This window comes from Oryctolagus cuniculus, chromosome 3, assembly GCF_051225735.1.
Source record: "Oryctolagus cuniculus isolate XC-2025 breed Fujian yellow rabbit chromosome 3, ASM5122573v1, whole genome shotgun sequence".
Classification (NCBI taxonomy): domain Eukaryota; kingdom Metazoa; phylum Chordata; class Mammalia; order Lagomorpha; family Leporidae; genus Oryctolagus; species Oryctolagus cuniculus.
The window spans coordinates 115,671,424-115,695,295 of NC_142869.1; the positions used below are offsets into that span (position 1 = coordinate 115,671,424).

Below are 23,872 nucleotides of genomic sequence, written 5' to 3' on the forward strand. Positions count from 1 at the left end.
TATGCTCTCAATTAATTTGGTGTTGTGGTATAGATTTAGATCTTTAATCCATGTTGAGTGGATTTTTGTATATGGTGTAAGATGGGTCTTGTTTCATACTTTGAAATGTGGACATCCAGTTTTCCCAGCACCATTTGTTGAAGAGGCTGTCCCTGTTCCAGGGGTTGGTTTTAGCTCCTTTGTCAAATATGAGTTGGGTATAGATGTTTGGATTGATTTCTGGTGTTTCTATTCTGTTCCATTGGTCTATCCATCTGTTTTTGTACCAGTACCAGGCTGTTTTGATAACTGCCCTGTAGTATGTCTTAGTCTGGAATTGTGATGCCTCCAGGTTTGTTTTTATTGTATAGGATTGTTTTAGCTATTAGTGGTCTCCTGTTCCTCCATATGAATTTCAGCATCATTTTTTCTAGGTCTGTGAATAATGTCTTTGGTATTTTGATTGGTTTGGCGTTGAACCTGTTTATTGCTTTTGGAAGAATGGACATTTTGATATTAATTCTTCCAATCCATGAACATGGCAGATTTTCCCATTTTTTGTGTCTTCTATTTGTTTAATATTTTGTAATTTTCTTCATAGAGATCTTTGACACCTTTGGTTAAGTTTATTCCTAAGTATTTGTTTTTGTGGCTGTAGTGAATGGGATTGATCTTAGAAGTTCTTTCTCGGCCACAGCATTGTCTGTATATACAAAGGCTATTGATTTTTGTGCATTGACATTGTATCCTGCTACCTTACCAAACTCTTCTATGAGTTCCAATAGTTTCTTAGAAGAATATTTTGGATCCCCTATATATAGAATTATGTTATCTGCAAATAGGGATAGTTTGGCTTCCTCATTTCCTATTTATATCCCTTTAATTTATTTTTCTTGCCTAATGGATCTGGCTAAAACTTCTAGGAATATATTTAATAGCAGTGGTGAGTGGGCATCCCTGTCTGGTGCCAGTTTTCAATGGAAATGCCTCCAGCTTTTCCCCATTCAATATAATGCTGGCCATGGGTTTGTCATAAATTGCCTTAATTGTGTTGAGGACTGCTTCTTCTAAACCCAATCTGCTTGGAATTTTTATCATGAAAGGGTGGTATATTTTGCCAAATGCTTTCTCTGCATCTATTGAGATAATCGTATGATTTATGTTCCTCAATTTGTTAATGTGATGTCACATTGATTTTTCAAATGTTGAGCTATCCCTGTATACCAGGGATAAATCCCACTTGGTCTGGGTGAATTATCTTTCTCATGTGTAGTTGGATTCAGGTGGCCAGGATTTTGTTGAGTATTTTTGCATCTATGCTCATCAGGGAGATAGGTCACTAGTTTTCTTTCTCTGTTGCGTCTTTTCCTGGTTTAGGAATTAAGGTGATATTGGCTTCATAGAAAGAATTTGGGAGGATTCCCTCCCTTTGAATTGTTTTGAATAATTTGAGAACTGGGATTAGTTGTTCTTTAAATGTCTGGTAGAATTCAGCAATGAAGCTGTCCTGTACTGGGCTCTTCTTTTTCGGTAGAACGTTTATTACTGATTAAATTTCTTTCATGGTTATGGGTCTGTTTAAGTTTTCTATGTCTTCATGGCTCAGTTTTTGGAAGGTTGTATGTGTCCAGAAATCTATCCATTTCTTCTAGCTTTTCCAATTTGTTGCCATACAGCTCTTTGTAGTGGTTTCTTTTTTTTTTTTTTTTTTTTTTTTTTCATTAGGAGAGAATTTTATTTAAAAGTGTCATCTTCAACTGCAAGGATGTCCGTTAAACATCACAATTAAACATGCCAAAGGAGAAGCCATGTTGTCAAAATGCCCACTTAACCCACCCAAACATCTCAAACCCACCCTTTGCTGACCTTCTATAACCCCATTTTTTTTTTAAGGTTTTTTTTTCTTTTTTTTAAACAAGAGAAAGTAGACAGATACATGTTGGTAAATGCTAACTGTCCGTATTCACATAGAGACACAGTGTAATCTCTGAGCCCAATATACAGAGAAAGGAGGAGAAAAGCTAGAATTCTATGCACTACTACACAGGGGCCTGGCACCCTCCAGCTTCCAGCAGAGCCGGGAGCAGGGGGGTTTCTTTTTCCCGCAGAGCACGGTGGTGTTGATTCCATACAGTTTTTGTCGAGATGAGAGGGATAAAATGAATTTGGAACAGAAAGGGGTAGAGATTCTTTTCCCATTGTATTCTGCTTCAGGTATTTTCCCCACAATAAGGTGAGAACCATGGTGTAGAGAAAAGAGACCTCAAAAACAGGGAGACTGAGCACAAGAGGGAAAAAAATAAAAAGAAGACGGCAATTTGCTCCCAGGGACTGGAGAAAATTAAAAAAAAAAAAAAAAGTTGGAATCCATCAGTGTTTTCTATTAGTCATCTTCTCCTTCATCCTCCTCCCCTTCTTCCCCTTCATCCTCATCCTCGTCTTCCTCCCCTTCATCCTCGTCGCCTTCCTCATCAATGTCTTCCAACCCTTCTTCTTCTTCATCATCATCATCATCTTCTTCTCCTTCCCCTTCTTCATCATCCATATCAGGAACCAGGTAGTACTGTAATGGATTCGGCCAGATATCATCCTTGATGACCTCTCCTAACTCATCCGCACCCGCGTCAGAATGGTCAGTGAACCAGGTGAAGAAGCTCTCTGGCTCCTCGTGCTGCCTCTTCCTGCTGGCTTTGTTCTGCGTTTGACTTGAACGTTTCGTCAAATCCTTCCCAGATTTCCACTTGATTTCGGTGGACTTCGAAGACGGGTCACCACTCTCATTCAGATGGAATTCTTTGGAGAGAACTTTATTTTCAAAGTAAGGATTTTCATCAAAATAAAAATCTATTCTGTAACCTGATTTAATATCTTCAAATTCTGTCACTTCCACTCTGGTCAGATAATGCAGCGCCTCTTCATCCTCCTCCCCAAGCAGTGCAGACACTTGTGGATGGTTGACAAATGTTGTTACCCAAAAATTTGGGATTTTGGCGATCAGTTCTGACCTCTTCTGAAAAAATGGTTGGCGGAGTTTGTTATATTTCTGTTCTACTTTCAAAATCTCCTCACTGGCTTGTTCATTAAGTCTGTCTATTTCATTTTGTACTTCATCAATATGTTCAATTGCTTCTTGTTGTTCTTTTTCTCCGGTCAACAAACCCCGAGAGGCCGATGTGTCCGCCGGCCTCGGGCCAGGAGCTGCTCTTGGCTTCTTCGCGTGAGGAAGGAGCGAAGACGGGCGCTTGGGGGCCATGCTCCCAGGAAACGCTGACCCCAGCGCCGGGCAGGAGGAAGCTGAGGACTGCCTCTTTGTAGTGGTTTCTGATGATTCTTTTTATTTCTGTTGTCTGTTACATTTCCATTACCACCTTAATTTTACTGATTTGAGTCTTCTCTCTCCTTTTTTGGTTAGTTGGGCCAATGTTGTGTCTATTGTTTATTTTTTTAAAGAACCAGCTCTTGGTTTTGCTGATCTTTTGTATTTTTTTTTGTTTCAATTCTGTTGATTTCTTCTCTAATCTTTAGTATTTCTTTTCTTCTGCAGGATTTGGGTTTGGTTTGTTGCTGTTTTTCTAGATCCTTGAGGTGCATAGAGAGGTCATATATTTGGTACCTTTCCAGTTTCTTGATGTAGGTACCAATTGCTATAAGCTTTCCTCTTAGCACTGCTGTGTCCCACAAGTTTTGATAAGTTGTATTGTCATTTTCCTTTGTTTATAGAAATATTTTATTTCTTTTTTGATTTCTTCTATGACCCACTGCTCATTCAGAATCATGTTGCTCATTCTCCATGTGTTTGCATATGATGCAGAGATTCTTGAGTTGTTGATTTCGAGTTTCATTACACTGTGGTCTGAGAAGATGCATGGTATAATTTCAATTTTTTTAACTTTTATTTAATGAATATAAATTTCCAAAGTACGATTTATGGATTACAATGGCTTCCCCCCCATACCGTCCCTCCCACCCACAACCCTCCCCTTTCCCACTCCCTCTCCCCTTCTATTCACATCAAGATTCATTTTTGATTATCTTAATATACAGAAGATCAGCTTAGTATACATTAAGTAAGGATTACAACAGTTTGCTCCCACACAGAAACATAAAGTGAAAAATAATAGATGATTTTTTTAAATGATGATGAAATCAGATCAGACCTATTGTCATGTTTAATCCCAGTGAGAGTCAAGTTGGGAGTTGATAATTTCTTTTTTTTCTTTTCCAGAGGATCAGTTTAGTATGCATTAAGTAAAGATTTCAACAGTTTGCACCCCCATAGAAACACAAAGTGAAATATACTGTTTGAGTACTCGTTATAGCATTAAATCTCAGTGCACAGCACATTAAGGATAGAGATCCTACATGAGGAGTAAGTGCACAGTGACTCCTGTTGTTGACTTTACCAATTGACACTCCTGTCTATGGCATCAGTAATCTCCCTATGCTCCAGTCATGAGTTTCCAAGGCTATGGAAGCCCTCTGAGTTCTCTGACTCTTATCTTGTTTAGACAAGGTCATAGTCAAAGTGGAGGTTCTCTCCTCCCTTCAGAGAAAGGTACCTCTTTCTTTGATGACCTGTTCTTTCCACTGGGATCTCACTCACAGAGATCTTTCATTTAGGTCTTTTTTTTTTCCAGTGTGTCTTGGCTTTCCATGCCTGAAATTTCATTTTTTTTGAATTTGCTGAGGCTCCCTTTATGGCCTAGCATATGGTCAATCCTAGAGTAAGTTCCATATACCAGGGAGAAGTATGTGTACTCTGTGGCTGTGGGGTGGAAGGCTCTGTAGATATCCACTAGGTCTATTTGGTCTGTAGTGTCAGTTACCTCTGTTGTTTCCTTGTTGGTTTTCTGTCTGGTTGATCTGTCCATTGGTGAAAGTGGGGTATTGAAGTCCCCTGTTACTCTTGTATTTGAGTCTATAGCTCCCTTTAAATCCTTTAGTAATTCTTTCAAATAGCCAGCACCCTGTAATTAGGTGCATATACATTTATAATAGTAATGTCTTCATGTTGGATTGATCCTTTAATCATTATATAGTGTCCTTCTTTGTCTCTTTTAATAGCTTTTGTGTTAAAGTATATTTTGTCTGATGTTAGGATGGCCACACTGGCTCATTTTTGGTTTCTGTTAGCTTGGAATATCTTTTTCCATCCTTTCACTTTCAGTCTGTGTGCATCTTTGCTGGTGAGGTGTGATTCCTGAAGGCAACAGATAGATGGTTTTCTTTTTTAATCCATTCAGCTAGTCTGTTTTTTGACTTTAGAGTTGAGACTATTTACATTCAGTGTGACTATTATTAAATACTGTCTTTTTCCTGTCATGTTTCCATAAGAAGAGCTGTTTATGTATTTTGGTATTTGTAGTTTAGTTGTGTCATTTTCAACATTCGTCGTCTTTTGTAGTGAAGTTCTTGTTTTTGTATTTCTGTGTGCAGCACATCCTTCAGCCAGTGTTGGAGGGCTGGATGCAAAGATACAAATTCTTTCAGTTTCTGTTTGTCATGGAAAATCTTTATTTCCCCTTCATTCATAAATGATAGCTTTGCAGTGTACATTATTCTCAGTTGGCAGCCTTTATCTTTTAAACTTGGATTATATTACACCATTGTACCCTTTCCTATAAGGCTTGCAATGAGAAGTCTGGAGTGATTCTGATTGAATTACCTATTAATGTGATTTATTGTTTCTCTCTGGCACATTTTAGGATTTCTTTGTGTTTCACTGAGCTGAGTGTTGCCACAATGTGTCATGGTGAATTCCTTTTCTGGTCACATTTGTTAGGACTCCTGTGTATTTGTTGAATTTGGTTGTTTCTTTTAATCTGCCTATGTTGGAAGTTTTCTGATATTATTTCATTGAAATTGCTTTCTAATCCATTCTCTTTCTGTACCCTCAGGGACTCCTATTATCTGGATGTTAAAACACTTGATTGTATCTTGTAAGTCTCCAACTGTGATTTTTAATTTTCTAATTTCTTCTTCCTGTGTTTGATCTGACTGTATTATTTTTAGAAGTTTGTCTTAGAATCGCTCTTCTATTTCATCTCTTTGATTTCTGAGGGATTCCACTGTATTTTTTATTTGGTCAATTGAGTTTTTAATTTCCAGTGTTTCATTCTGGCTTCTTTGTAGGATCTCTATTCCTTGGGTGTGGTTTTCGTTCAGATCTTGAATCTGTTTTGTATTGCTTCTAAGTAATCTGATTATTAATTTCCTGTATTCTTTTTCTGGCATGACTTCAATTTCTTCTTCAGCCTCTATTAATGGATGGTTTAGCCTGCTCTGTTGGCGAGTTCATACATTCTTCCGTTTTCTTATTCAGGATTTTTCCTTTGTTCTTCAGCATTTATGTTTGGTTTCTGTTTGGTTTAATTTTTAAGTTGATTTCCCTCTGCTATGGGCTGCAATGGGTCTGTGCTGATTGCCAGTGTAAGCAGGCAGCTCCACCTTCTAGAGCTTGTTTATTTCTGGTAACTGAGGGAGGTGGGTACTTGAGTAGGCTGGTACCTGGGCTTTGAGGTACTAAGTCTCTGGGGCCAGTCTCCCTGTTCCTTTGTTCACCTGAGAGTGCCTGTGCCTCCGTTGCTCAGCAACCCCATCACTGTGCCCGCTGCATGACAAGGGAGGAAGTCACTCTGAATTGCTGTGATCCTTGATCCCCGGGTGGGGAGGTCCCTGCCACTGAAGTTTGCATTCAGGAGGCAAAAGCACAGCCCACCACTTTAATTCCTGAATGCAAACAAACAAGATGGCTGCTCTCCACCCACTGCAGCTCCAGTTGTGGGTGGGTGGGGAAAAGACACTGAGGGATTGTGGCATGTTCAATCTCTGTTTGTCCCCCAGAATTGTACCCTCTTCCCCCTTACAGCCATAAGCACTATTCACTTTGCTTTGCTTTGCTTACCCATTCATCTGTGCTTGTGTCTCACCTGTCTCACCTGCATTCCCAGAGTGCAGTGGGTATAGTGGGACGGCTTCAGCGGATGTAGCAGGGTGGCTGCAGCAGCAGCAACCACCATCCTACCACTGGTTCTTTGTTGTGTTCTCTTTCTGCAGTTCAGGCACCTCTACTTTCCCTGGTGTGGTTTCTGGCACTGTCTGGCATGCTTCCATGCCACTCCGCACCAACCTTCCATGGTTCCATTGCCTGACTGTCCCCTCTATTAATCAATCTCTCTCTGCACGACTCAGCATATCTTGCTGCTATACCACCATCTTCTATGCCCAAGAATGTGTATTCTGCAACTGTAGGATGAAAAGTTTTGTAGATATCTATTAAGTCCATTTGCTCTACAGTGTTGATTAACTCTGCTGTCTCCTTGTTGATTTTCTGTCTGGTTGATCTGTCCATTGCTGAAAGTGGAGTATTGAAGTCCATTACTATTGTATTGGAGTCTGAGTCTCCCTTTAGATGCATTAACATTTCTTTTAAATAGCCAGGTTCCCTGTAATTAGGTGCATACACATTTATAAAAATCATTACATAGTGTCCTTCTTTGTTCTTAACAATTTTTGTGTTAAAGTCTATTTTGTCTTTTAGGTTGGCTACACTGGCTCCTTTTTTGTTTCTGTTAGCATGGAATATCTTTTTCCATCCTTTTACTTTCAGTCTGCGTGTGTCTTTGTTGGTGAGATGTGTTTATTGTAGGTAGCCAATAGATTTTTTTTTTAATATTTATTTGAAAGTCAGAGTTACATGCACAGGGAGGGAGGGAAGGAGAAAGGGAGGGAACTTCCATCTGCTGGTTCACTCCCCAATCGGCCGTAATGGCCAGAGCTGTGCCAATCAGAGGCAGGAGCTTCTTCCAGGTCTCCCACACAAGTGCAGGGGCCCAAAGACTTGGGCCATCTTCTTCTGCTTTCCCAGGCCATAGCAGAGAGCTGGATAGGGAGTGGAGCAGCTGGATCTCGAACCAGTGCCCATATGGGATGCCAGCACTTCAGGCCAGGGCGTTAACCCATTGCACCACAGCGCCAGCCTGTTTTTGTTTTTTTTCATCCATTCAGCATGTCTGTCTTTTTACTGGAGAGTTGAGGCCATTTATATTCAAGGTACTGTTGATAAAAAATTTTTCCTGCCATTTTTCCAAAAATAATCCTATATTTACTTTGGATTTTCTTTGTACTTTTACTGGGAGATATTCTTCCTTTACTTTCTTTTGCAGTGATGACCATGTTTCTGTGTTTCTGTGTGCAGCACATCCTTAAGCATTGTTTGCAAGGCTGGACGTGTGGTGACAAATTCTCTCAATTTATGTTTGTTATGAAATGTCTTTATTTTCACCTTCATTCATAAATGAGAGTTTTGCAGGGCATAGTATTCTGGGTTCACAGTTTTGTTCTCCTAAGTCTTGGACTATTTTTTGCTATTCTCTCCTAACCTGAAGGGTTTCTGATTAGAAGTCCACTGTGAGTCTAATTGAAGATCCTCTGAAAGTAAATGATGTTTTTCTTGTGCACATTTTAGAATCTTTTCTTTTGTGTTTTACTGTGGTGAGTTTGATTACAATGTTTCCTGGAGAAGATCTTTTCTGGTCATGTTTATTAGGAGTTATATGTGCTTCCTGTGCTTGGATGTCCCTTTCTTTCTCAAATTAGAGCAAATTTCTGTTATTGCACTAAAAGAGCCTTCTAATTCTCTTTCTACAGCTTCAAGAACTCCTAGAACCCAGATGTTGGGTCATTTGATAGTATCCTGTAGATCACCAACAGTGTTTCTTAGTTTTCTAATTTCCACTTTCTGTATATAATTTGCTCTTTCTGTTTATAATTTGGATTATACAGTTGATCATATAATTGGATAGTCTTTTTGTCTTCTAAGTTGGATAGTATTTCTTCTGCTTCACTGATTCTGTTAAGGCTTTCCACTGCATTTTTTATTCTCTTGAATGCTTCATTTCATTTTGATTTCTCTTTAAGATCTTAATTTTATGGGAGAAAGTTCCTTCATGTCCTATATAGATTTCAGTAGTTTGTGCATTTGCTTCTGATTACTTCTATGTAATCTTATGAACAACTTTTGAGTTCCATTTCTTGCATTTCTTCCATCTCATCATCCTTACAATCTTGTATTGAAATGTTGTATTCTTTTGGGGGCATCATGTTGTCTTCTTTAGTCTTGTTTCTTGAATTGGTGTATTTGTTATTCGTATATTGTGGAGATACTCATTGGTGTCTTTGTTTTTTCACTGTGGCAGCTTTTATTTTTGTGGGCTTTGTTTTTAAAGATCTATTTATTTATTTGAAAGTCAGAGTTACACACAGAAGAAGAGGCAGAGAGAGAGAGAGAGAGAGAGAGAGAGAGAGGTCTTTGATCCACTGGTTCACTCCCAATTGGCCACAACAGCCAGAGGTGAGCTGAACCAAAGGCAGAAGCCAGGAGCTTCTTCCTGGTCTCCCATGTGGGTGCAGGGGCCCAAGGACTTGGGCCATCTTCTGCTTTCCCAGGTCATAGCAGAGATCTGGATCAGAAGTGGAGCCATCAGGACTCAAACCAGTACCCATATATGATGCCTACCCTGCAGGAAGCAGCTTTACGTGCTATGCCACAGCGCCAGCCCCGACAGCTTTTATCTTTGTACTAAGTTTCTGTAGATTAGTGGAATGCCTGCTTTCAGTGAATATCTAGAGGTTTGTAGTAGGTGTGTCCAGGGAGCGCCGTTCCGTTCTCCAGGGTGAAGGGTGTGTCTAAGGTGATACATACAGGTTTGGCATGGTAAATCTCCTTTTTGTTTTTGTCAGAGGGGAGGTTTATTCTACTTAGCTGAGCTTCTTTCCTCAAAGGAAATAAGTGCCTGAGCACTAGGCCCAGAAGGTAGAATATTCATCCACTCTGCCACAAGGACCACATAGAGGATCTATGCAGTTCTCAGTATTAGTTCATATTCCCCAGCAATGTCCCTCACCTGGTAACCAGGGAGCCCTGAGCATGTGGAGTCTCCCACAGTGACTGCCCAAAGTCCTAGCCACACCATGAGCCCTCCCACACAGCCTCAGCTTTTCACAGTTCTGGCACACAATCCTCCCACAGTCACAAGCACCCAACCCTATGTTAGTTCTCCCCACCAGAGTCAGGAGTCTCTACTCAGCTAGTTTCTGGGCACAGATAGGAGCTGTTGCAGCTGTTATATATGTCCAAAATGATGCCTGCACTATCAGCTTGTTACAGTATGGCACTGCAGGGTGATCGGGGAGAGAGAAATGTGCCCCTTCTTTTTACTTTACTTCTCCTTTAGTTTGGCAGGTACACTATCCCCTATGGGGCCCCAGTCCAGGTTCCTCTAGGCTCTTCCTGAGGCTTTATTGCCAGCGGCTTGGGCTGCTTTAGTCTAATCTCACCTCACTTACAATGCTGATGCAGAAGCTCTCAGCTGCTGGGGTCCTGAGTTGTGGTTGTACGCAGACTCCTCGTAAATCTGCAGGTTCCCTCTAATTTATGTGGAGTTTCCTCTGCCGTTTTCTCCCTAACTCTTCCCTGAGACTACTCTCTCTCCACCTTTTTTTAGACTATCTGTACCTAGACTAGTGCAGTAAGCTCCCTCCATACTCTGCCATCTTGGGAAAAAAGTCAACAGTTCTTTTAAATAGCCAAGCATTCTGGCATTGGGTGCATGTACATGTACTATAGTCACATTTTCCTGATGAACTGATCAGTTAATAATACATATTACCCTTCTTTGTCTATTTTAACAGTTTTTGTGTCAGTCTATTTTTGTTTGAATTATATTGGCTACACCTGCTCATTTCTGCTTTCTGTTCATATAGAATAATTTTTCCCATCCTTTCACTTTCAGTGCATGTACCTTTGTGTGTGAGGTGTGTTTTCTGTAGGCAGCAAATAGATGATCTTGTTTTTTAACCCATTCAGCCAGCCTGTATCTTTTAGCTGGAGAATTAGGCCATTTACATTAGAGGTTATTATTGATAAGTAATGATGTGGTCCTGCAAGTATTCCATAAATATTTCTTTTGTTTTCTATGCTTTTCCTTTATATTTTCTGTTTTTGAATTTTTTTATTTAGTAAATATAAATTTCCAAAGTACAGTTTATGGATTACATTAGCTCCCCCCCCAATTTCCCTCCCACTCACACCCCTCCCATCTCCTGCTCCCTCTCCCATTCCATTCACATCAAGATTCATTTTCAATTCTCTTAATATATACTGAATTGATCTTCTGTATATAAAGATTTCATCAGTTTGCACCCACACAGAAACACAAAGTGTAAAAATACTGTCTCAGTACTAGTTATAGCATTATTTCACATTGGACAACACATTAAGGACAGATCCCACATGAGAAGTACACAGTGACTCGTGTTATTGACTTTACAAATTGACACTCTTGTTTATGGCATCTCCCTAGGCTCTAGTCATGAGTTGCCAAGGCTATGGCAGCCTTTTGGGTTCACCGACTTCAATCTTATTCCGACAGGGTCATAGTCAAAGTGGAAGTTCTCTCCTCCCTTCAGAGAAAGGTACCTCCTTCTTTGATGGCCCCATTCTTTCCACTGGAATCTCACTTGCAGAGATCTTCCATTTAGGTTTTTTTTCCCCCCAGAGTGTCTTGCCTTTCCATGCCTAAAATACTCTCATGGGCTCTTCAGCCAGATCTGAATGCCTTAAGGGCTGATTCTGGGGCCAGAGTGCTATTTGGGACATCTGCCATTCTATGAGTCTGCTGTGTATCCCGCTTTGACTCTTAGACCTATCAGTGTGATCCATTGTGAACTGAAGTTGATCACTTGGACTAGTGAGATGGCATTGGTACATGCCACCTTGATGGGATTGTATTGGGATCCCCTGACACCTTTCTAACTCCACCATTTGGGGCAAGTCCGATTGAGCATGTCCCAAATTGTACATCTCCTCCCTCTCTTATTCCCACTCTTATATTTAACAGGGATCACTTTTCAGTTAAAATTTAAACACCTAAGAATAATTGTGTGTTAATTACAGAGTTCAACGAATAGTGCTAGAACAAAGAAAATACTAAAATGGATAAAGTATTACATTGTACATCAACAGTCAGGATAAGAGCTGTTCAGATCACTGTTTCTCATAGTGTCCATTTCACTTCAACAGGTTTCCCCTTTGGTGCTCAGATATTTTCATTAATAGATTTTCTACCTTTGCATTCTTTCATAATGATGACTTTGTGTTTCTATGTATAGAGCATCCTTAGGTATCATTTGTAAGACTAGACAAGTGGTGATTAATTCTTTCAATTTTTTTGTTTTGGAAGTTCTTCATTTCATCTTATTTTATAAGTGAGAGCTTTGCAGGGAACAGTAGTCTGTGTGGACAGATTTTTTTTCTTTTAAGACTTGGACAATGTCTTTCTATCTCTCTTAGCCTGTAGGATTCCTGATGTGAAATCAGCAGTTAGTCTAATCGGTGATCCTCTGAAGGTAATCTGGAAAGTTTCTCATGTACATTTTAGAAGATTTTCTTTATATTTTACGTTTAAAGCTTGACTATAATGTATCATGTTGAAGATACTTTCTGATCATGTCTATTAGGAGTTCTGTATGTTTCCTTTACTTGGATGTTCCTATCTCCAGTTATGGAAGTTTTCTACAACTATTTCACTGAATAGGACTTCTAATCCATTCTCTTTTTTCACACCTTCAGGAACTCCTAACACACATATGTTTTGTCATTTGATGCTATTCCATAACTCTCATACACTATTTTCAGTTTTTCTAATTTCTTCCTACTTATCCTCTTTGTTCCTTCCTTCTCCTCTTCCTCCTCCTCTTTTTTTTAACTTTTATTTAATGAATATAAATTTCCAAAGTACGATTTATGGATTACAATGGCTTCCCCCCCATACCGTCCCTCCCACCCACAACCCTCCCCTTTCCCACTCCCTCTCCCCTTCCATTCACATCAAGATTCATTTTTGATTATCTTAATATACAGAAGATCAGCTTAGTATACATTAAGTAAGGATTACAACAGTTTGCTCCCACACAGAAACATAAAGTGAAAAATAATAGATGATTTTTTTTAAATGATGATGAAATCAGATCAGACCTATTGTCATGTTTAATCCCAGTGAGAGTCAAGTTGGGAGTTGATAATTTCTTTTTTTTTTTTTACAGAGGATCAGTTTAGTATGCATTAAGTAAAGATTTCAACAGTTTGCACCCCCATAGAAACACAAAGTGAAATATATTATTTGAGTACTCGTTATAGCATTAAATCTCAGTGCACAGCACATTAAGGACAGAGATCCTACATGAGGAGTAAGTGCACAGTGACTCCTGTTGTTGACTTTACCAATTGACACTCCTGTCTATGGCATCAGTAATCTCCCTATGCTCCAGTCATGAGTTTCCAAGGCTATGGAAGCCCTCTAAGTTCTCCGACTCTTATCTTGTTTAGACAAGGTCATAGTTAAAGTGGAGGTTCTCTCCTCCCTTCAGAGAAAGGTACCTCCTTCTTTGATGACCTGTTCTTTCCACTGGGATCTCACTCACAGAGCTCTTTTGCCAGAGTGTCTTGGCTTTCCATGCCTGAAATACTCTCATGGGCTTTTCAGCCAGCTCCGAATGCCTTTAGGGCTGATTCTGAGGCCAGAGTGCTATTTAGGACATCTGCCATTCTATGAGTCTGCTGAGTATCTCACTTCCCATGTTGGATCACTCTCCCCTTTATTTATTCTATCGGTTAGTGTTAGCAGGTACTAGACTTGTTTATGTGCTCCCTTTGACACTTAGTCCTTTCATTATGATCAATTGTGAACTGAAATTGATCACTTGGAATAGTGAGATGGCATTGGTACATGCACCTTGATGGGATTGAATTGGAATCCCCTGGTATGTTTCCTCCTCCTCTTTTATTTCTCTTTTCCTCCTCCCCCCTCCCTTTCTTCCTTCCTCTCTCTTCTCCTTTGTGTCTTATTTAGATATTTCTGAGGATTTGCTTTTTTACTTATTTATTTGAGAGATAGTTACGGACAATAAGAGGGAGAGACAGAAAGAAAGGTCTTCTGTCCATTGGTTCACTCCCCAAATGGCTACAATGGCTGAAGCTGCGCTGATCCAAAGCCAGGAGCAAGGTGCTTCTTCCCAGTCTCCCACATGGGTGCAGGAGCCCAAGATCTTGGGTCATCTTGTACTGTTTTCCCAGGCCATAGTAGAGAGCTGGATTGGAAGTGGAGTAGCTGGGATGCGAATCAGCGCCCATGTGAGATGCCAATGCTTCAGGCCAGGGCATTAACCCACTATGCCACATGCTGGCCCATATTTGGTTATTTGTTTGTTTATTTAGGTTAGTTTGGCCAATGGTGTATCAGTTTTTTTTTTTTCATAAAACAAGCTCTTTGTTTCACTGATCATTTGTAATTTTTTTTCAATTTTGATCTAGAGATTCTTGAGTTTTTGATTTCTAGCTTCATTCTATTGTGGTCAGAGAAGATACATTGTATGATTTTGATTTTTTGAATTTGCTGAGACGTGCTTTACAGCCTAGCATATGGTGTATCCTCGAGAAAGTTCCATGCACTGATGAAAAGAATGTGTATTCTGCGATGTCAGATTAAAAAGTTCTGTAAAGATGTTAGTTTCATTTGGTCCTTGTGTTGATTAGCTCTGTTTTATTTTCTGTCTAGTTTATTTGTGCACTGATAAGAGTGAGGTGTTGAAGTCCTCTATTAATACATTGTATTCTTTGTCTCCTTTTAGATCCATTAATATTTCTCTTTAAAAAGTCAAGCACCCTGGAATTGGATATATATACATTTATTATAATGACATCTTCCTCTTGGATTGATCTCTTAATCATTACATAGTGCCCTTCTTTGTCTCTCTTTAAAGTTTTTGTTTAAAGCCTATTTTGCCTGATATTAGGATATCTACACCTGCTCATTTATGCTTTTTGTTAGCATGGAATATCTTTTTCCATTCTTTCACTTTCAGAATATGTGTTTCTGTGTTAATGAGGTGTGTTTCTCACAGGCAACAAATATAGATGGATCTTGTTTTTTAATCCATTTGGCCAGTGTGTACCTTTAACCTGGAGAGTTGAGGCCATGTTATTCAAGGTGACTATTGATAAGTAAGGACTTGGCCTTGCCATTTTTTCTTTATTTTTTTTTTAAGATTGTTTGATTTTATCTTAAAGTCAGAGTTACTCAGAGAGAGGCGGGGAGAGAGAGAAGTCTTCCATCCACTGGTTCAATCCCCAATTGCCTGCAATAGCTAGAATTGTGCCATTCCAACGCCAGGAGCTGGGAGCTTCTTCTAGGTTTCCCATGTGGGTTCAGGGGCCCAAGGACTTGGGCCATCTTCCACTAATTCCCCAGGCCATAGCAGAGAGCTGGATCAGAAGTGGAGCAGCCGGCACTCGAACTGCTGCCCATATGGGATGTTGGACCGGCAGGTGGCAGCTTTACCCGCTGTGTGACAAAGCCAGCCCCACCATTTTTCCTTAATATTCCTGTTGTTTACTTTGGATTTTTTTGTACTTTTTCTGGAAGATTTCCTGCCTTTACATTATTTCATAATGGTGACTATCTTTCTGTGCTTCTGTGTGTAGCACATTGTTAAGCATGTTTTGTAAGGCTGGATGAGTGATGACAAATTCTTTCAATTTCTGTTTGTTATGGAAGGTCTTTACTTCATCTTCATTCATAAATGATAGCTTTGCAAGTTAGAGTATCCTGGCTTGACAGCTTTTTTTCTCTTAAAACTTTGACTATGTTTCTCTATTCTGTCCTAGCCTGTAGTATTTCTGAGAAGTCAGCTGAGAGTCTAATTGGAGATCCTCTAAAAGTAATCTGGTATTTCTTTTGTGCACATTTTAGAATCTTTGTTTTACTGTGGAAAGTTTGACTATAGTGTATCAGGATGAAGGTCTTTTCTGGCCATGTCTATTAGGAGTTCTATTTGTTTCCCTTACTTGGATGTTGCTTTCTCCAAATTGGGGAAGTTTTCCATAATTATTTCACTGAATAGACCTTCTAATCCATTCTCTTTCTAAACCTTCAGGAACTCCTAAGACCCATACTTTGGGTTGTTTATTAGTATCTCAAAAAATTCCAATACTGGTTTAATTTTTCTAATTTCCTCTTTTTTTGTGTGTGGTCTAATGAAAAATTTCTATAGATTTGTCTTCTAGCTCAGATATTCTTCTGCCTTACCAAGTATGTTAAGGCTTTCTATCACATTTTTTTATTTGATCTTTTGAATTCTTCATTTCTAATACTTCATTTTGATTTCTCTTTAAAATCTCAATTTCATGGGAAATATTTTCATTCATGTCATGTATGAATTTCTTTAATTTGTGGATTTTGTTTGCTTCTGAGCAATCCTATGATTAATCTTTTGAACTCTGTTTCAGGCATTTCATCAATCTCTTCATCTTCACATTATAATATTGAAGTGAAGTGTTGCTGTGTTCAGGGGATAGTGTTGTCTTCCTTAATCTACTTTCTTAGTAGTATGTCTACTCTTTCAGTAAATACCGAGGTGTGTGCTGGGTGCGTCCTGGGGTGTCTGGTCAATGATCCTGGGTGGGGTGAGTGTCCAGGATGACACCCAAGTTGAATGGTAGATCTTCTCTTGTTATCAGAAGGTGGGTATGGTCATTTCTGTTGTAATGACACCCTCACCTCCCTTCCAAGGTGCTCAATGCTCAGGTGTTAGCCCTCAGTGGGTACAACACTGATCCGTGCTTCCACATGAAATGCACAAAGGACCTGTTCAGTCCTCTGTGTGAGCACAGATCCCACTGCAGTGACACACCCCAGGCAATCAGGGAGGTTCTGAGTGTGCGGAGCTGTACACAGTGATTTCCCAGAGTCCCAGCTACACCCTGCTCCCTCTCATGCAGTCACAGAATTCCAATATTCTCAATACTCAAAGACTCCCACAGTCATGGGGTGTAGAGGATCCATTCTGCTTTGCTAGCCCATCCCATACACAGAGAGGCCAAGATGTTCCCAGAGCCAGCTGCCTGTGTGTGCTCCACCTAGGTGATTTGAGCCCCAGAGCCTTTGTTATGTGAGAGGCTAGGGGAATCTCGCAATCATATATGGGTGCCCAACCCCCTGGAAATCCTTCCAGGCAGACTCAAAGTCAGTTGGGAGCATGAATTTTTCCCTCTGGTAAAACCCCTGGATCAACTGTGTGCATAGTACCTGCCAGCTGCAGCCCTACTCATTTCACAGTCATGCTGGACATGTATAAGAATCATTCCAGCTGGTACTAATGTGAGAATGGCTCCTTTACCCTGCCCATTTCTGGGTTCATGCACCTGAGCTGCTGTGGTTGCCTCTGCTGACAAGATGGCAACTGTCTCCACAAGTTGCTGAGTGCACTCGCAAGACCTACAGCAGATGCTACGTACTTACATCCAAAATGGTGCCTGCTGTCTCTCAGCTGGCTGCCAGGTGCCATTATGGGGATGGGATGGAGAGAAAGAGATGTGCCTCCTTTATTTTCTCTGGTTGAGTGGGCATTCTGTTCTTGGGACTCTGAGCCTGGACTCAAAGACACCATAGTCTTCTAGGCTCTCCTCCTGGTTGTATCACCATTGGCATGAGCTGCTGTAGGCTGATCTTGCCTTGATCTCTTCAAAGCTGGCACTTTCTCTGGCTCAGGGCTGCTGGGGTTGTATGTTGTGTCCACGCTCATTATTGTGTATGTACACACCTTCTGCACATATCCACAGCATCTCTCATCCTTCCACAGAACCTCTACTGAAGTTTTTCCTCCAGCTTGATTTTTTTTTCTACGATTTTTGCCTAGCCTAAAGCAGACTGCCCTGTCACTATTCCACCATCTTGGAATACCCTGTAGAATTTCCACTGCATACTCCCTCCAACTGTCTCCTGGGAATGCAGTCCTTCCACTTTTCTTCTGTTATTTTCCTGTGGTCAAAATCAGCACGTCTTTTCCCTACTCAGCCATCTTGGCTGTCCAAGGTATAACTTTTTGTTCATTTTCAGCTTTTATCGTGCTTGGTGTTCTTTGAGTTACTGGCTCTGTGGCTTGGTATCTGACATTAATTGGGAGAAGATCTCAGCAATTATGGCTTCAAGTATTGCTTCTGGGTTTTTTTTTTTTCTTCTGGGATTCTCATTACATGTAGATATAACTCTTGTAGTTTTTTTTTTTTTAACCCCAGTCTTTTTTCTCTACTTTTTAGTTTTATAGGTTTCTATTGTTGTATCTTCTGGCTCACAGATTCTTTCCTCAACTCTGTTCAGTCTATTAGGGAACCCATCAAAGTGGTTTTGATTCCTAGCTTTTCTTTTTGGTTCTTAGAATATCCATTTCTATGCTAGTCTTAACTGTTTTGCATGTTGTCTGCTTTTTCTACTAATACCCTTAGCATATTTTTAAAATATTTATTTTATTTGAAAGCCAGAGTGAAAGAGACAGAGAGGAGAGGAGTCCAAATGGCCACAACTGTTATAGCTCAGCCAATTAGAAGCCAGTAGCCAGGGGCTTCCTCTTAGTCTCCTACATGAGTGCAGGGGCCCAAGCACTTGGGCCATCCTCTGCTGCTTTCCCAGGTGCATTATCAAGGAGCTGGATCAGAAGTGGAGCATCCAGGACTCAAATCTGTGCCCATATGGGATGATGGCTTTGCAGGCACCAGATTTACCTGCTATGCCACAGCACCAGCCCTAGCCCTTAGCATATTAATTAGTTTTTATAAATTCCTGATCTGGGGTCTATGCTGTGGCATAGAGAATAAGTGGCCCCAGCATCCCATATAGGTGCTGGTTTGTATCCTGGTTGCTCCTCTTCTGATCCAGGCTTTGATTATGGCCTGGGAAAACAGTGCAAGATGGCTCAAGTCCGTGGGCCCCTGTACCCATGTGGGAGACCCAGAGGAGGCTTCTGGCTTTGGACTGGCCCAGCTCCGTCCATTGCAGCCATCTGGGGAGTGAACTAGCAGATGGACAACCTCTCACTTTGTCTCTAATTTTGCCTCAAATAAAATCTTTAAAAATTCCCAATCCAATATTTCCAACATTATGGTCATGTATGACTCTTGCTCTAAAGCTTGTATAGTCTCTTTATACTGATTTTGCTTTTAGTGTGCCTTGCCATTTTTTTTTTTACTTAAAGATGAACATGAGGTACTGGGTAACAGGAACTGTGGTAAATAATATGTAGTGGTTTAGGTGTGGAGGAAAAGTATTCTTTAGTCCTAGGGTTAGGTGTTAGTCTCTTATGGGCCTTTAATCCTGGGCTGTGAACTTCAATGCTTCTCAGTCCCATCGTCCTTTCACTAGGAAGGCTAGAGTAATGGATTTGGGTATGTCCCTTCTCCTGGGTACAACAGCTTCTGATAAAACCATAGCATGTTAGACTATGGTAAATTAACTTCTCATGAAGTCTTGTTAAAAAGAATAGAATGTTGTGATGTATTTCGAAGTGGATCCTCCTCAGCTTCTCTCTTTATGCACTATGCCACAAGGTTGTTTCTCTGCTGTGTTCACTCTGAGGAGCTGGTAGGGCTCCTGGAGGTAATGAAACACACAAAGGTGTGTACCCTCACAACTGTAGTTTGAACATTATTTGGTTCCGGAACTCATGCATATTAGCTTAAATTCCAAGGTCATAAGCTAATGGTACTAAAGTCAAAACCTAATGCAGTTATGAGGCCTGGGAGTTGAGCCTTGTGGGAAGTCCTTAGGTCATTGGCGGTGTGCCCTTCAGAAGTTAGCTCTTATGAGCTTGGTCATAAAAGCCTGATTTGGGTCCAGCCACTCTCTCTGCGTCCTATATGTGCTCTGCCAGGTGCCAGATCAATGGGCTTGCCTGATCCTGGACCTGAACTGCCAAAACTGTGATCCAAGTAAACATTTTCTTTATAAAATTAGTTGGCTAAAATGTTTCATTGCAATAATGAAAAACTGACACACTCACAATTAACCGCAACAGTGACTGGGTCCTCCTGGAGTTTAATCCTGACTGGTCCACACTGAGCCTCCAAAAATTTGTCAAATACAATTTCAGTGTTCTTACCCCAGCACTGATTTCTACTTGTGGGTTTTTGCTCCAGTATGCTGTGATTCTCTGTATTCATACCCCCCCCCCTTTTTTTTGTGAGCAGCATTTAGTCCTGTGAGCTCACTTCTTTGAGAGATATAAAAGGAAATGTTGATTTTTCAGCTTGTTTAGCCTTTTCCCTATTGTCTATTTTTAAATTCCATTCTTGTTGTCATTGTTCCAAGGTGAAGGAGGCACCTCAGGAGGCTGAGATGGTGTTTACAGCGCGTTGCCGCCCAACCGTGGCCTTTCAGGCGAGTGGAGACTCGTGGCGGGAGCAGAAGGAGAAGCGAGCAGCCATGATGGTGGGGATTCTCATTGGTGTGTTTGTGCTGTGCTGGATCCCCTTCTTCTTGGCAGAGCTCATCAGTCCCCTCTGTGCCTGCAGCCTGCCTCCCATCTGGAAAAGCATATTTCTGTGGCTTGGCTACTCCAATTCTTTCTTCAACCCCCTGATTTACACGGCTTTTAACAAGAACTACAACGATGCCTTCAGGAGCTTCTTTACCAAGCAGAAGTAAATACAAGGGTTGGAGAGACAAAAGGGTACAGTTAGGAAGAGGGAGGGAACTTGTTTCTTGTCTTCACTAGTCATCAGGACCTTCCCTCCGTTGCTATTAATGGTGTCTTGAGAATCATGCCATTGGACTGGGACTCTAGAAGCGTCAGTGTCAGAGGCTCTCAAGGACAGCACGTATGTGGGTAGCTTGTAACTATGTCATCTTCCCATATTCATGTGGACACTTCTAATTGCTCATGGCACAGGAACTGTGCCTTAGACTCCTTTTCAGGTCAGTACTTTAGGTCATTACTGCTAATAGGTTAGAACTGACACAAGAGTCAAAGTTGTTTTGCCTTTCCTTTGTCTACCATAATGTTCAGAGTAGGTCCTACAGAACAGGGTCCTGGTGCTCTGTTTGGTGACCCATTCAAGAAACTGTCTCCTCTGTGAAAGAGCCTTCCCCCATCCTTTATTCACCCAACTCAGCTTTTCTTCCCCAGCCACTTCTGTCTTCCCAATAAGGCAGTGTATCCTAGTTAATGAGAAGAAGAGGATTACCTGAAGATTTTTTTTTTAATTCAGTGTAACCCATACCTGTTGAATCATTCTAAGAAGTGGTTTGGTAATTCCATATTATAATATCTAGGTGATTTGTCAGTGAGAGATACTGCTGAATGCTTGTATTTCTCCTTAGGGCAATTAAACTGCCATTCCTGGAGGATGAGACTGAGGCAGCAGATCTCTCCAGAGCTTTCCAGGTGATTGCAATGTGTGGCTAGGGCACCCCCAACAGGGTCTTTTCTCCGCTTTCTTACCACAAAGAATAAGTAGGTGTTGAGAAATTTTCCAATTTACTTCTCCATACTGACTTGTATGTTTAATAAAAATACTTTTGAGGCATTCATGTCTAGGCTCAGAATCATTCTTGTTTATGGTGCTCACACATATATGTATGACACTGAGATGGGGAAGATGATGCCTGTTGTAGAACTCCGAACTATTAACAATCCCATCCCCCCAAATTGCTACAGTGATTCTTGGTCTTCCAAAAATGTAAAATGTGGCCTAGGTATATACAAATCCAGAACATGGACTAGAAGAAATTATAGTAAATCATTTTGGCTATAGTCTACCTGATTTTGGAGCTGAGCTAACTTCCCATTGATTAGACTTTTTAATTCACACAAAAGGGTCCACTCCACTGTTGGTACAACAGAGTACCCATGCTTTTGGGATTATCCAAAAGCATAGGTCCACAGTGCTTTAACAAAACTTTTGAGACCAGATGGGTTTCAGAATCCAGAATTTGTTCTTGATTTTAGAAAGACAGTATGATGTGTGTTCTATAGATTATGTAAAACAACCTGGTTAGGTCTTTGGCAGCAGCCTGTAGTGAATGAACACCTGCAGTAGAATGTACCAGTATTTACTCTGGGAAAAAGACTAAATAGCTTCATATCACTCAGTCATTGGATCAAATCCATTTTTTTGTCAAATGAGTTACAACCAGTGTTTGTTTCCTGAATGTTTTTTTTTTTTTTTACAGTTGTGGGTAAGGGATTGAGGGACCAGTATGACTTCCAACAACCCACAGTCCCCATATTGATAGATTCCAGCCCTATTAAGAAGAGGGGTTCTGAGGAGAATCTGTGAAGAATATGCAGTCCAACCTTTCCTTTGTTGCTAGAGTTTGGGACATTATGCTGTTATTGGTATGGTCCACTGGACAGTTTTCTTTCTTGGGGTTGTGTTTTGGAATTTTGTTTTTCATTGAAAGTACTACAATAAACCAACTGAAGAAACCTATCAATGTATTTCACATGCTAATGTAGTCATCATTTCATTATACTCTGTGAAGGCATGTTTTCTTATGATCCTGAGGATTTAATTGACTATTTTCATTTTGATTAGGAAGAAGAATAAAAACCCAATTTTTGGCTTCACTTTGGAATCTATGTAGGACCTGGTAATCTCCTTATTTGGTATAGTGTTTCCAGCTAGCCAGTAATTCTCATTTCTACTTGAGTTTTCCCTATTCTAGTATTTTTATTTTCTATTTTATTACCTCATTCTGCTTATGTCCTGCAAGCTACCTCAAATCCTCTGTGAACTACGGCAAGGAAGAGAGTACTAAATAGATGATTGAAATCTGGAAAAAGTGGAGCAGATGGTATGTAGTTATGAATCAAATGATGTTCCCAGTCATTCATCATTGTTGTTTACTAAAGGACTACAGCTCCAGTGTGGGTCTATTAGGAGTTTCCCCTTCTTGGCTGCATAATAATAGGTTGTGTTTAATTCTTTTCTCCTGCCCATCCCTTTATGAAACTCACATTTATGAATAAATTGAGTCCTATTTATTTATTAAAGATTTATTTATTTGAGAGGCAGAGATACAGAGAGAGACACAGAGAGGTCCTCCATCTACTGGTTCATTTCCCAAAGGGCCACAATGGCTGAGGCCAGGAGCCAGGACTCCCCCTCGGGGGTCTCCCATGTGGGTGCAGGGGCCCAAGAACCTGGGCCATCTTCTGTTGCTTTCCCAGGCACATTAGTAGAGAATGGAGCATCTAGGACTTGCACCAGCACTCATATGGGATGCTGGTGCTGCAGGCAGAGGCTTAACCTACTATGCCACAGTAAGTTTGTAGTCTTGGCTCCCCAAGACTACTATTCAGTGAGCAACCACCCATCATTTGCAGCTGTTGTCCTAGGTTTTACATACAAATGCTCAATCCTGTATCTACCTTACAAGGTAGGTATTGTCCTTTTATTCTTTTTTGAAAGATTTATTTATTTGAAAGTCAGTTATACAGAGAGAGAAGGTGAGGCAGAGAGAGATCTTCCATGTGCTGGTTCACTCCCCAATTGGCTGCAATGGCCGGAGCTGTGCTGATCTGAAGCCAGGAGCCAGAAGCTTCTTCTGGGTTTCCTACACGGGTGCAGGGGCCCAAGTACTTGGGCTATCTTCTGCTGCTTTCCCAGGCCATAGCAGAGAGCTGGATTGGAAGTAAAGCAGCTGAGACTTTGAACTGGTGCCCATATGGGAGGCCAGCCATGTAGGCGGCGGCTTTATCTGCTATGCCACAGCGCTGGCTCCCATTTTACTTTCTTCCAAAGGGGTTAGTTAAGTAGTTCACCCATGGTCACATAGTGAATTTATAGCAGAACAGTTATTTGGACTCAAGTCTGCCTATATCCAAACTTGGAAAAAGAGGATAGAGCCCAACAATTCTGGCTAGACTCCATGTTTCAACTTTGGTTTGCATTCTACAGCATTAAGACCTATATGTATCTTTGCAGATGGCACTGATGGAGTGGATCCTCTTGCATCATTCTGGCTGGATTCTAAGAGGAAATCTGGGAAGAGTCCAGGTA

The 23,872-nt window shown here is 40.7% G+C and overlaps 2 protein-coding genes across 25 annotated transcripts in view; one reads left to right on the top strand and one right to left on the bottom strand.

The window, feature by feature from the left end:
* HTR5BP (5-hydroxytryptamine (serotonin) receptor 5B) overlaps nt 1-23,872 on the top strand; it is a 110,774-nt gene that overhangs the window by 59,540 nt on the left and 27,362 nt on the right. For 10 of the 24 annotated variants that reach the window (XR_016230719.1, XR_016230718.1, XR_016230723.1 and 7 more), the window contains exon 2: nt 23,798-23,869. Coding sequence is in view for 14 of the 24 variants with exons in the window: in XM_089327998.1 (XP_089184124.1) it covers nt 23,798-23,869 (72 nt within the window). In the remaining 10 variants the exon portion in view is untranslated. 24 annotated transcript variants of the gene reach the window in all.
* LOC100344545 (protein SET) lies at nt 1,669-3,287 on the bottom strand. The gene has a single exon (XM_002708991.5). The coding sequence runs from the start codon at nt 3,230-3,232 to the stop codon at nt 2,363-2,365; it is 870 nt and encodes a 289-aa protein (XP_002709037.2). The 5' UTR covers nt 3,233-3,287; the 3' UTR covers nt 1,669-2,362.